This window comes from Canis lupus, chromosome 10 (assembly GCF_048164855.1).
Source record: "Canis lupus baileyi chromosome 10, mCanLup2.hap1, whole genome shotgun sequence".
Lineage (NCBI taxonomy): Eukaryota > Metazoa > Chordata > Mammalia > Carnivora > Canidae > Canis > Canis lupus.
This window is the reverse complement of record NC_132847.1, coordinates 19,645,839-19,659,112: the sequence shown is the minus strand read 5'-3', so window position 1 is coordinate 19,659,112 and position 13,274 is coordinate 19,645,839. Positions and strand designations below refer to the sequence as shown.

Here is a 13,274-nt window from a genome sequence, read left to right as displayed (position 1 = left end):
CTCACCTTAGACCAGTCGCCCATCCGCCACACATAGCATTTCGAGTAATCCTCACAGTCTTCAGCCTCCCGGGGTCTGGTGGAGAGGACACATTTCTTTCGAGGGTTAGTACACCTCACCGTCCGATGACGGACGCCTTTGCCACACTTGACCGAACACTGGAAGATAACATCAGAGAGTCTGGATGAGGTTGTGATTAGGAGATAGAGACCAATGGTTAAATTATGTTAAGTAATATTTCTAATCAACTCTCCTAAGCCTATCACTCACATAAAGATCAGGTGAAAGAAGAAAGAGAAGAAACACACCTGGCTTCACCCCAGTACCAGGAGCCAGATAAAGCTTGGGGCCCAGTTTGGAGCTAAATGAGTTTCAGGAACACAGGACCATTATAATAGGATTGGTGATGAAAGACAAATAATATACAATGATCAAAATGTAAAATATTAAACTTGATTGGCATCACATAGTTATACATAGTTACATAAGAAAATTGAAAAATTTACTTTGGCTAAGATTTAGTCTATTTTAGCCCTAAGAAATACTTGTGAAAAATGAAATTTTTTAAGAGAATCAATTCTCATAGACTTTTCTTAAAGGGAACACAGGAGAAAATCTTAGCAAAAATAAAATATTTCATTGCATAATTATATACCCCTGGAAATCATCAATCTAAATGATTTAAGATGGTGACATAACACATAAAGCACATATGTATATTTCACCAGTCTTTTCTAGATGCAAATTAGTACATCATTTTCATTTGTGCTCCTTGTTATGGATTATGTGTAAAGCTTCTCAGTTTTACAAAGGTACACATCACTGACTATCTGGACACAGAGATCAAAATGGCATTGGGCAGGAAGAGGGAGAGGAGAGAGAAAGGAAGAGATGAAAGATATGGCAAAAGTCGAAAAATTCAATGAATAATTGTCTGTCCAAAGCAAGAGTTGCAGGTGTACATTTAACAATGATGTAGTATATGAATAACCAGGAGGACTCCAACAGTTGTGTTCTTAAAAACCTAAGCATGGAACTAATGATATTTTAAATATAAAGTTTGCACAAATGAATGATTATCTCATAATTTATGGCTTATGTTTGAATATGTTGAGCTTTAAAGTGGACTACATGTGTGACTTGGCATTTTAATATTTATATTTTTATTTTTTTTGCAATTGTAACTCACCCTGATCCATAAGATCAATTTTTAAATTAAATCAAAGTGAGAGATATTCTTTAATTGGTAGACTGCACCGAGACATATTATTTGCTCTCAGCTGGTGCCAAAAATCTGTATAGAATTTCTGATCTATTTCTTCCTAAAGAGTTTGCAAAAATGTTATGGTTTGGCTGGAGGTGGGCTATTTTCCTTTGCTCATGTGAATCTTCTCTTCAGATCACACTGATTCTGATGTAAAATCAGATACTATATTCACTCTCAGAAGTATACATTGCCAATGAAGAAGAATCTGTTAAACAGCAAGGTATAGCTCAGAAAAGGAAGCCAACAGAAAGTTGTGCTATTTGCTAATGTACTTTGTGGAGGGGGGAGATTGGGTTAATTGAAGAATATTCCCAAACCTTATTATCTAAGCTACTATATCCTCATTTTCAAAAGATTGGCTACTCATTGTAACCTAGCATTTTCCATTTGTCAGGTTTTTTTTTTTTAAGATTTTTTATTTATTTATTCATGATAGACACAGAGGGAGAAAGAGGCAGAGACACAGGCAGAGGGAGAAGCAGGCTCCATGCGGGGAGCTCGACGTGGGACTCGATCCTGGGACTCCAGGATCGCGCCCTGGGCCAAAGGCAGGCGCTAAACCGCTGAGCCACCCAGGGATCCCCTATCTGTCAGTTTTATACACAATCTAGCATTCTGAGATTAAGCATATGAATGATTTTGGTCTGGATGTGTGCATGCGCATGACTCTGCACCTGTGTGTGGGTATGTGAGTGTGTTTGTGTATGTGCGCATGCAGCCACTTCCCTAAAATGCTTCAGAGAAGCTAGAAGATTTAAGTAATGACTGGTGTTTATTATTATGCACAGATACATATCATGGTAACAGAAAAATAAAGCATATGGTTGGGCATGGAACACACCTGTATGCTGCACACCACATGCTAATGGGTGTGCGGTGCAGTGAGTGTGACAGCACTGTGTTCAAATCCCAGATACCACACTTAGATAAGATTCTAGGGTCAACTATTTAACTTCTCTGAGCTCTATTATGAAATGGTGAAACTATTAGCCTTCTTGGTGATTAAATATAAGCAATATATTAAATATGAAATGAAAACAGAGACCCTGCCTACAGGATATGATTGTTAAATGTTCATGGTCTTTCTTCTTTCTCTTAAATGTTCAGGGATAAACAATGAATCAAATGTGTATCAACGTTTCTGCCCACTAAAGATTCTATACATGGTATATACCTGAATAAGCCGGCATTCTAATAAAATGTACATATAATGTGTTCTTGATTATGTGACAATGGCTGAAGTCATATTTGCAAAATTATATACAATGAGTATATTCCTCTTATCATCAGAAAAATTAATAGATGGTATTGAAATTGCTGTGCACAGAGATGTTGACTGCGACAGCATATGACCTCACATGAGCTAAGCTGGAGGAGAGTACGGGAACAGGAAGGGACAGGGGCGCACACCGTACCTCAGACCACACTCCTGCCTCCCACACAGTCATGCAGTCCTGGCCCTCGCAGCGCTGGGCAGACGCAGGCTTAGGCCCGGTGCAGTCCCTCTCCCGAGCTCTGATCAGAGTTCCGTTGCTCAGTTGTTGGGTACAGGCCACTTGTCTGCTCTGCATTCCTTTTCCACAAGTTCGTGAACAGGGCGTCCATTCTGTCATCATCCATCTAAAAGGAAAGAAAGAACCACTGAAACAAGTTAAAAGATATCCACCCATGGTGTATTTTGACCTGTCTGGAGTTAGAATTGTTGCACAATGACTTTTATTTTTTGTTTTTTTCTTTTTTTACTACTTTATAGTTTTGTCTAAAACACCTGTGTTTTCTATCATGTCGAATTCTCTGTATTTCTAATCTCAAGGCCTTGTTCCTACTAGAACTTCCAAGAATTTGATTCCATCCATGCCATATGATATGCTTTGCCTGTTGCTGCTTATCATACTGGCTGCACTGAGATACCTAATAAGTATACAATTGCTAACATACTGAGTTATTCCTGCTCTTTGTGTTTTAAGTCTTCACAATGACTCCATGTGTTAAGGTACTACAACTATTTTGGACTTTTACAGAGCGGGAAACCAAGGCAAGGAGAGATTTAACAACTTACCAAGGGTCACAGGGTTGGAGAGTCAGAAATTGAAATGAGACTCTAGATCACTTCACCACATGACAAATGCAGATATGAACAACGGCACAGAACTCTGTCATGAGAATACCCTCTTACCCAGAGGAAGCCATAGTTAGTACATTATGCTTATGACCTGCAACGAGTTTTCGTGTCTGGGCCATATCCTCTGATACAGCTACGTGTGCATCTTTAGGCTAGCCTAGCCTCTATGTAGTTGACACATAATCACAGACACTGGGGTACAGGCTCAGGAGCATAAACATAAAATGACCTCATTTCAGAGATCCCCAAAAACTCCAAATATTCTTCTTGGAATTCACTGATTAAGTGATTCTGCCAATACATATGCATTTTAATACCTAGATGGACATCCTTTTCCCAATCATCAGGGCAGTGATACATCTCTATGGCACTTCCATTTCTGTTGAGTTGGGATATACCCTAAGGACCACTAATTTAAACACCTCCCCAAATTTATTTCAGGAAGAATCGAGGCCTATACCAGAAAAGTGATTCATGAAATTTGTATGAATCGTGTCAGTAAAAGCCCCTCTGCATTTCCCACTATTAGGTCAACCACACAGGGGGAACTAAATCCACCCCAAACTACCTGCACAATCCTATTTCGGCACAGCGCAGGGCAGTCCAAAGCCCTGAGCTTAACTTTGGGTTCCTTGCTAGCTGTGCACATTCTTGAAACAATACTAATAGCTTTAGTTAAGTTTCTATTTTGTCATGTGTAAAAGTGTTTATCATTATAGGGACTCAGTATATAGCATATACTTTATATATTACAGTATATTTATACGTAATTTATACTTATTTCTCTAGCTTCATCTCTCATTTGTTTGGAAAAGAAACCATATGCTCAGCTTGCTCCTCAAACACTATTTTACCACATGGTACCTGTTTATGGAGCACCCAGTGCCTGGAACCTTGACAGCCAGCTCCAAGTCCTTTCCTCCTAACAGGGCTTCTCCATCCAACCTATAATAATTGTGGTCCCTTTGCCCTCTGGCATCCGGCTTGTGGCACTCACACAGCATTTATTAGAAATAACCTCGGAAAGTGTGTGGGGGGGTTCTCATCCTCTCTACAAAATCCACCCTTCTTTTCCTGATTAGTATCTAAACTCTTTAAAGGAAGAGATCATGTCTTATTCTTCTTTGCCTCTATAACAGGATGTACACAACAGCTTGTCATTAAACATTTCTCATATTGGAAATTGTATCTATGTTTTACAGAAAGAGCATAAATTCTTCTACATTTACTTAAGCCCAAATTCTTCTGGCAATGATCCAAAGTTTGAAAAGTCACAACTCATGCAATCTAGTTTTCTCATCTGTACAATGGTTTAATTCTAAATGATTCTATGCTTCTATTTCTGAAAAGGAAAAAAAATTATAATAATATTTGCATCCTAGTATTGCCTCTAACAGAGTTCTTGTCTGCTGGTCTATCAAGTATGATGCAGATATATCATTTTGCTTGGGAGTCCCCTAGTGGATTTTTCCTAAAGTATTATCTTCCAAATTTATTTAGTTTCTGATTCATCTTTCTACATAAAATGTGTACCATGCGTACCACATTATAAGTACAATGTAAACCCATGTATATAATTTTCCCTCCAATTATGGAGCCTAGAACACACTACTGAAAGGAAAAGTATGTGCAATTTCATGGAATCTCTTATTTTTTAAATAAAATACATTTTAGAGACCCTTAGTATAATGATAAAAGTTACTTTTTCTTTTTTTAAAAAATATTTTATTTATGGGACACCTGGGTGGCTTAGTAGTTGAGCATCTGCCTTCACCTCAGGTTGTGATCCTGTCCTGGGGTCCTGGGATGGAGTCCAGCATCAGGCTCCCCATAGGGAGCCTGCGTCTCCCTTTGCCTATGTCTCTGCCTCTCTGTGTCTCTAATATTTTTTATTAGAATAACAAATAAAATCTAAAAAAATTTCATTTATTTATTTGAGAGAGAGCTGAGGGGAGGAGGTGGTGGGGTAGGGTGGAGAGGGAGAGAGTCCCAAGCAGAGGTGGAGCTGAGCATGGAGCCCGATGCAGGGATCCGTCTTGCGATCCTGAGATCATGACTTGAATGAAACTAAGAGTGGGATGCTTAATGCACTGAACCATCCAGGTGCCCCAAAAGTTACTTTTTCCATTCCTTATGAAAGCCTCTCAGAAATAAGATTTAGAATGTAAAACGTATTCTAATAAGACACTTTGTATTTTAGAATCAATCTAATTTGGAATTATCCCATTTCCTTATCTTTAAGATTTCTTCTTCCAAAGCTATTTACTAGTGCACCGATATAGTTTATATTTGGCACATAGGGTTCCATTAGTCTATTTAGTGACTTTTTTAATAAATGTAAACGTAAATTGGAATGTTTCTTACTAGGGTGGGAAAAAAGAAGAGGCAAGAAAAACTAAAGGTTATGCTATGCCATGCCAGTAAGTCATAGAAAGTTTTCCTATCATGACCCCCAATAACCGCTCATGTCCATTTCTTTTCGATATTTTGGTTGACCTGACTGCCACTGCTTCTTGGTGGTTTGCAACATATTGACTCCTTTCCCAAGGGAAGGAAGATAATACTCTCTAACAAAAAAGACATCCAGTGTCCAGCTGCAAAAATTTCTCACTCAGGGATGTAGTGACCTTCTAAAGTATTCATTTTACTAAGCCATTAGCAAGGCATTTTCCTCTGAGATAGCTGAGGTCAATGAATGAACAATAAATGGTGTGTACTCCACATTCTGATCCTTCACAGACCAAGTTAGGAAGTGACAAGTATGCTCTAGTCCTCAAATTCAACTCATTCAAGATTCCTGATAGATCAGAAGAAGCCAATGTTCTTTTCTCCAGATGGAAAAATTATATAGCACATGAGACAAATGGTGTTTTGAAATATTTTAGCAAATAATTTAACACAAGATAAGTTAGCATTTTAATATCTATTAAAAGTGATAAAGAAAAAGATAATTCTTAGGAATGGTAATAACAAAAATGATCCAGGTTCTTTAGCTGACAGAGCAAAGGCCAAAAACTCTGCTCTTATATCTGTCCAGCACTGAATGGAAAGAAGTTAAAGAGCTGACCGCAGGTTAACAATAATACCCTAGGTCACTTTTCCTGTTGATTACTACATTGCATCATAAAAAAGCCTAATTAGTTCATCTACTTATAAAATTACCCTGAAAAGCAGAGAGTGAGGTAGGTGGAGTGGGCACAACATTACTGAATGCATATTAATGTGTTTTTATCTTTTGTACATTCTTTTACAGATCATTCTTCTGTCCTATTCCTTAGAAGCATAATTTTCCCTGGGGATTGGGAAAGAACAAGAATATTGGAGCAGGAATGCAGAGGAAAGGAAAAGTTGATAATTAGCTTTTGTCACCTTGTATACACCCAATCTACAGCAAAGCAAGCCTTGAAATTTCAGCATTGTAAAGGAAGGAAGGATTTTCCAAATTCTTTTAAGCTCTCATTCACATAGCGTGAGCCAGATCTGAAGGGCTTAATAAGCAAGTTTTGCAGTAAGCCAAAAACAGAGGAAACGCAGGATCAGGGTTGCATTAGAGGCGGGGAAGGCCAGGGGAGCAGGGAAACCAGAAGAATGGAACACGAGCCTGGATGCACGAATTCCCAAAGAGATTAAGACAGAAAAGTTTAAATAGAGTTAATTGGCCACTTTGTTCCCCCTTCCTCTTTAACCTTCTCCCTCCATACTTACTGTGCTTGGAGGGCCATGAAGAATATTATATTAGTTATAGACCACTACGAAGCTACAAGTCCTTTGCATATCTGAGTTGAAGGGCACATGAGCTCACTGTGACTCTGTGCAGGATTCCATTCTCTGCGTGGCTCCCTAGGAAATCACAACTAAAACTACACCTCATTCATGGAGCCGCAAGAGATCTCTGAGTGTCAGGACAGAACAGATGTCCCTGTCTCTGTATTCCAGAGAAATCAATGCAGCCTCATACTCTTTTTTTTTTTTTTTTTTTTTTTTACCATTCTATCTCTGAAGGCTTTTAGGACCTCTGACATGGGGTTCAGTCACACTCAAGCTCACTAATTTTTATAAGAAGCCCTCTGATGGGAACCCCTCTACACAGCCTTGCTGCTAGCTCACTCCAAAATTATACTTGGGTTCTTCATCTCTGTGGGTTACTAAGGCATGGTCTTCTTTCTACACCACTTTCATCTGCTCAGCATCACTCTCTCATTTCCTATTCAAGGGCTTCTCTCCTACTTTGTTGCCTCATACTCACTGAAGTCACAGGTGACCAAAACAGCAAACCAGGACCCCTCAGCACAGGAATCCAGCAATCAGAGGTCAGGAATTGGGCAGTCAGATTGGGAGTTCTGGGAGAGAAGTGAGGATGTAGCCTGGGAACCAGGACGATCATACTGGCCCTGGTGTCTTGTGAGGGGCTGAGTCCTGGCCAGTCCTGCTTTGGTCTATATCATCCTTGGCAATTTCTAACACATCATATCAGAAAACTCAAGAATAAATAGTGAAATTCAACCCATAAGCAGATTTTTGAAGGACCAATCAATGGATTACCAAATAATTTTAATTACATCTCCTCCATCTTCTCCTATATCTCCACATTCACACTGTGGAGAACACAGTTAAAGTTGAGAAACATCCTAGCCTTGCTGCTTTAATACTTTTTCCAGCTTGTTTAAAACCCTACATGTTTAAAATAAAATAAAATAAAATAAAATAAAATAAAATAAAATAAAATAAAAAAATAAAACCCTACATGTGGCTATATATTCTTTTGCATTATTTTTAGGAGAACCGGGATTTTGTTAATATTTTGAGCATGTTTTAAAAGCTTGTAATTTGGGCAGCCCGGGTGGCTCAGTGGTTTAGCGCCGCCTTCGGCCCAGGGCGTGATCCTGGAAACCCGGGATTGAGTCCCACGTTGGGCTCCCTGCACGGAGGCTGCTTCTCCCTCTGCCTGTGTCTCTGCCTCTCTCTCTCTCTCTCTCTCTCTAAATAAGTAAGTAAGTAAGTAAGTAAATAAATAAATAAATAAATAAAAGCTTGTAATTTAGTGGCCAGAGTGTTAACAAGTGGTGGAATATGGTTACCTTGTTTGGCATGGTTGCTCATTGCACTTTCGAATCTGCGGCTCAGGCTTGGTTAAGTATTTGCATTTCTTGTTGTCCACAATGCTGATATTTTTGTTCATGATTTTGGTGCAAGACACTATTGTCTTCCTTTCTCCTGAAAAGAGCAAACAAACACACAGAAAGATGACAGGCCTTTAAGTAATGGACCTAGGGGGTGAACATAGGCTCATTGTAATTTTCAGACTTTGAAAGGAATTTTAAGTTAGATCAATGAAGATATTATTTATAATTTACATAAAAATGCATCTCTAGGCTTAAGGAGGATAAATGGTAAATTTTTTCCTCATTAGAAATTAAATGGCAGGGTGCCGGGGTGGCTCAGTTGGTTGAATGTCCGACTCTTAATTTCAGGGTCATTATCTCAGGGTCCTGGGATCAAGCCCCTAGTCAGGTTCCATGCTCAGCTCAGAGTCTGCTGGAGATTTTCTCTCTTCCTCTCCCTCTGTTCCTCCCACAGCTGGCACATGTATGCACACTTTCTCTCTCTAAAACACAACTAAATATTTTTTTTTAAAACAAATTAAATGGCAAGTTTTATATTCCCAAGGGATTGTGGTAGCCTAAGTTGACAAGACATTAATTAAAGATTTGTTGGTAAGGACTACACTATCTTTTAGTATTAAGTGGTAGAAAGCTGTACTTTGCAAAAAACTTGTATGACTTCATGAAAGCACATAAACACGTGGGCATATTTTATCATCACATGCATTTATCACACATTTTACCATATACCAGTGCTATGTAGTGAAAACAAACTTGTTTTCAGTATGACCCGGACTTTTATTCTTAATATCTCTGATGAAGGTATCCTAGAGCAATGAGGAATTCTAGAAATCCTCATTCCCTGTTTATTATGATGTTCTCTAAGAAAAGCCATGGGACTCCTAATATTTTACCAGATTTCAGAAAAATGGCTTTTCTACTTTCTCTGATATGATAAAGTCTGATACTGGAAGTAAAAATGACCACTTGTATGGTGTACTTATTTTTATCTGGGCCCTATAAGTACACTTACTTGTCAACATTTTCTTTATCTCATCTTGCACCTAAAGAGCCTAATAAACACATGCTAATTCCGTTTCTCTACAAAAGTCTAAATTTCTTTATCAGATTTCATAATCTAATTTAACGTATTGTGTGACATTATAAAGTAATTAAATCAACCAATAATTTTAAACCAGATGGGTCATAAAGGATTAAGAAAATAATCATAAGTCTTCGGGGCCCCTATACAAGGCCATTAGTTAGGGTCTGATGACAGTCATGCAGTGATAATTAGGAAGCTCATAGCATTCTTGATGATCATGCCAAATATGACAGCTTGGCCTGGTGGTAGAGAGGTCACTCTGTCACTTAATTAACAGAGGGGGGAAGGCTGGCATCAAGAAAAAAGGAAAGAAGGAATGCAGAGAGAGCTACTTTCAATAATTTTTGAGGATCTTTTGCTTTGACCTGAATTGGGGATGGGGAGAGACAGCAGGGTGGCCCAGCAGAAGGCAGAAGAATAGGCATCTTTCCTTCCTTTCCCTCTCAACAACACTGAGCATGGTCCCAAGACAACTTGTAGCATACAAAAAAATGACTACCTTTCTCTCCTCTCTCCCCACCCCCACCCTGTGTGTGTGTATTAACTAACAATTATATCTGTGATTATTGCATATTATGTTATTGAAATCATTTAGTTTTATCTTCAGTTTTATTTCCTGGTATAGGCAGTACAATGTTAGCCAATTGTTTCCTATCTGAAGAATTCCAGGTCTGGTACAATTCAACTTGTTCTATGGGAGCTCAAAACAGACAACAGAGGGCCAAACAGGTAAAAGGCCTTTTCCAAGCTTGATAAATAGAATCTGGGTTGGGGGCAGCCTGGGTGGCTCAGGGGTTTAGCCCCGCCTTTGGCCCAGGGCCTGATCCTGGAGACCGGGGATTGAGTCCCACATGGGGCTCCCTGCATGGAGCCTGCTTCTCCTTCTGCCTGTGTCTCTGCCTCTCTCTCTCTCTCTCTCTCTCTCTCTCTCTCTCTGTGTGTCTCTCATGAATAAATACACAAAATCTTTAAAAAAAAAAAGAAAAAAGAAAAAAGAATGTGGGCTGAACTGCAGTCCCCAAGCCAAGGACTTTATGGCCAGTTACCTACGTGAATGAACATCTCTGCTGGAAGTCCTTTAAGCCTGTCCTGTGCACCTGACACAGTCAGGCAAGCTGATGGGAACTGATAGAGAACAGGTAACATTCCATGCCTGGGGTAAATGCTCAGGGGCTTCCCAGGCTATCCCCTGGTAGGTCAAGAAGGGAGAGGCTGTTTGGCATTAGATCAAATCATAAGAAGGGTTCAATACCTACCAACCTCAATTTTCAAATAAACTGCAAAAAAAGCAGAAATGGCTTATGTTTATTCTTTCACAGAGGCAACTGGCCTCACAAGGTAGGAGTTGCTTAAGTGTAAAGAAATTGGGACAAGAGTTTTGATTAACTTCCTCCTGGTTTCCTATATTCCAGGTGCTTCTTTAGAACCTGATGCACATACTAAATAGACATTGTGCAAATTCTATATAATATTTGAGTACAACTTCTACATTAGGAGGATGCCTACTTTAAAGCAGGATTAACATACATGTTACTTTCATTAAATATAAATGTTAGGTTTAAAATCTAATTTAAAGCCTTTGAATTTGTAAGACACTTTTTTTTTTGTTTGTTTTTTTTTGCAGAATAGATGTAATTGCCTAAACTAATTTAAATGGTGGCTTTCTGACAACTACAACACAAAAAAATGACTAACAGACATTATCCAGAAAACTTTTCCTGAACATATATGTAGTTATGAGGTAAATAACTCAGGGCTAATTATTCTGCATTTATTCTTTTCTTCAGAAAATCCATAATGTTAGTTATATTACCATAGAGCTAAAATATTAAGCTCTTGAAAAACTCTTGAAAATCTTTTTTAAGATTTTATTTATTTATTCATGAGAGACACACAGAGGCAGAGATGTAGGCAGAGGAGAAGCAAGCTCCCCATAGGGAGCCTGATGTGGCACTTAATCCCAGGGGCCCGGGATCACAACAAAGGCAAACATTCAACCACTGAGGCACCCAGGTGCCCCCCCCCCCCAAAAAAAATCTTTTAAGTGGAAATGTTGATATATCAAAAGAGACCTAGGTACTTGTATCATTTCAGGGATCACCTGAGTGTTCTAAGAAAGCAGAGAGGCACGTGATTGTGAATTGGGACATTTCCATCCACATTGTGGCAAGGAAGCTCACATCATACATGTTTTGGCAGATAGGATAAGCTTGGCCCCATTTTTAAAAATTTCATTGAACAAAAACAACAGAATGGGGGCGGGGTGGGGAAGAAATCCATTGCTCCGCTACAGGCACACCATGCCTATGAAAATACAACTAGATCTTAAAGCCATATGGAAATGTTATTGTTTGAGTTTTTTCTTTTATATATTTTTATGTTCCAGCCAACACAGGAAATTTCCATTCTAGCATCTAATAGCAGTATTTACAATGCATCCAGTACTGTGGAACCTAGGGACAAGCAGAAAGTGATGAAGTCACTGGCTTTCTGCCTGAATCATGAGTAGCTGCAAGCTGTTGACAGTGTATACTTGCTTTATGGCAATTAACTTCACCTCTGGGTCATTCCCATTAAATCATTACTAGGGAAATCAGTTTTGATGTTCTGAATACAATTAGGAATAAAAGAATATAACCATTATGCAATTGGCCTCATTACCGAACTTGGGCAAAACCTGAAAACAAAGAGTAATTTTACTTACCAACTCTTTGTTCTCTGAAGATACTTAATGAAGACTAGATATTAGATCGGATGCCTTCTGTTCCAGTCTCAGATATAAGCAGCTGTTTTTTCTATGCTCTGTATTTAACCCCATGAAATGGATATTTTTAATAAAAGTATATTCTATCCACATAGATCACATTTCTAGAACTGGCATCCTAAATGTGGAAACACGTTCTTGGGAGTGTGTTCAATACACATAACTGAAATCCTCTCTGTATTACTGGGTGCTCCAAACTTTTAAATAAGATTGTGAACCTCTATAAATCAGAGACTACATATATTCATTCGTCTTTATAATTTTCTCTCAAATTATTTATTTATTCTCTATTGAACTAACAATGGCCAGCAAGTAAGTGAATCAAAAGTAAATGTATTTTAATGAGGAAGGGAGCTTTTCTCTGAGCACTTCTTAGAAATATGTAAAATGCAGGGTTTTTTTTTTTTTTTTAGGCATACATTTTTTAACTTGAACAACTTCCAAAACTGTGTATGCCTTTTAATTCTTAGCCATTTCTGGATATTTCTATAAAAAATTTCCCTCAGGGCTTGGACTTAATATTAAAGTGGGCATTTCATCTTTTTTAATGAAAATATTTTTATTTTGTATTGTTTACAACACACAATAGGTAATCTAACCTGATCTTATTTCCATGCAGATAAATAGTTTAATGAGATCTCATAACTTTCAAGACAAATTTAACTTGATTGCTAGCATAATATTCAGGGATCTTCATGCACTAGCTTCTTTCTATAAAAAGTAGAAAATGGTCAAATTGTCTCCCACTCCTTGATCCTCATGTTTTTCATCCTAGAAATAAACATTCTCACAAACCTCAGTGCCTTTGCACCTATGCATATCCCTGGAAAACTTCCTACATCTTCCCATATCACTTGGTACAGCAATTTTATTATTAGCTGACCCCCACTAAACGAACAGTGAATTCTCTAAAA

At 38.3% G+C, this 13,274-nt stretch overlaps 1 protein-coding gene across 1 annotated transcript in view; it reads right to left on the bottom strand.

The window, feature by feature from the left end:
- Positions 1-13,274, bottom strand: part of ADAMTS19 (ADAM metallopeptidase with thrombospondin type 1 motif 19) — a 228,514-nt gene that overhangs the window by 21,325 nt on the left and 193,915 nt on the right. The window contains exons 19-21 of the mRNA XM_072840880.1: positions 8,468-8,603; positions 2,683-2,887; positions 6-158 (exon numbers count right to left, since the gene is read on the bottom strand). Coding sequence (XP_072696981.1) covers positions 6-158; positions 2,683-2,887; positions 8,468-8,603 — 494 coding nt within the window. The remainder of the gene's footprint in view (positions 1-5; positions 159-2,682; positions 2,888-8,467; positions 8,604-13,274) is intronic.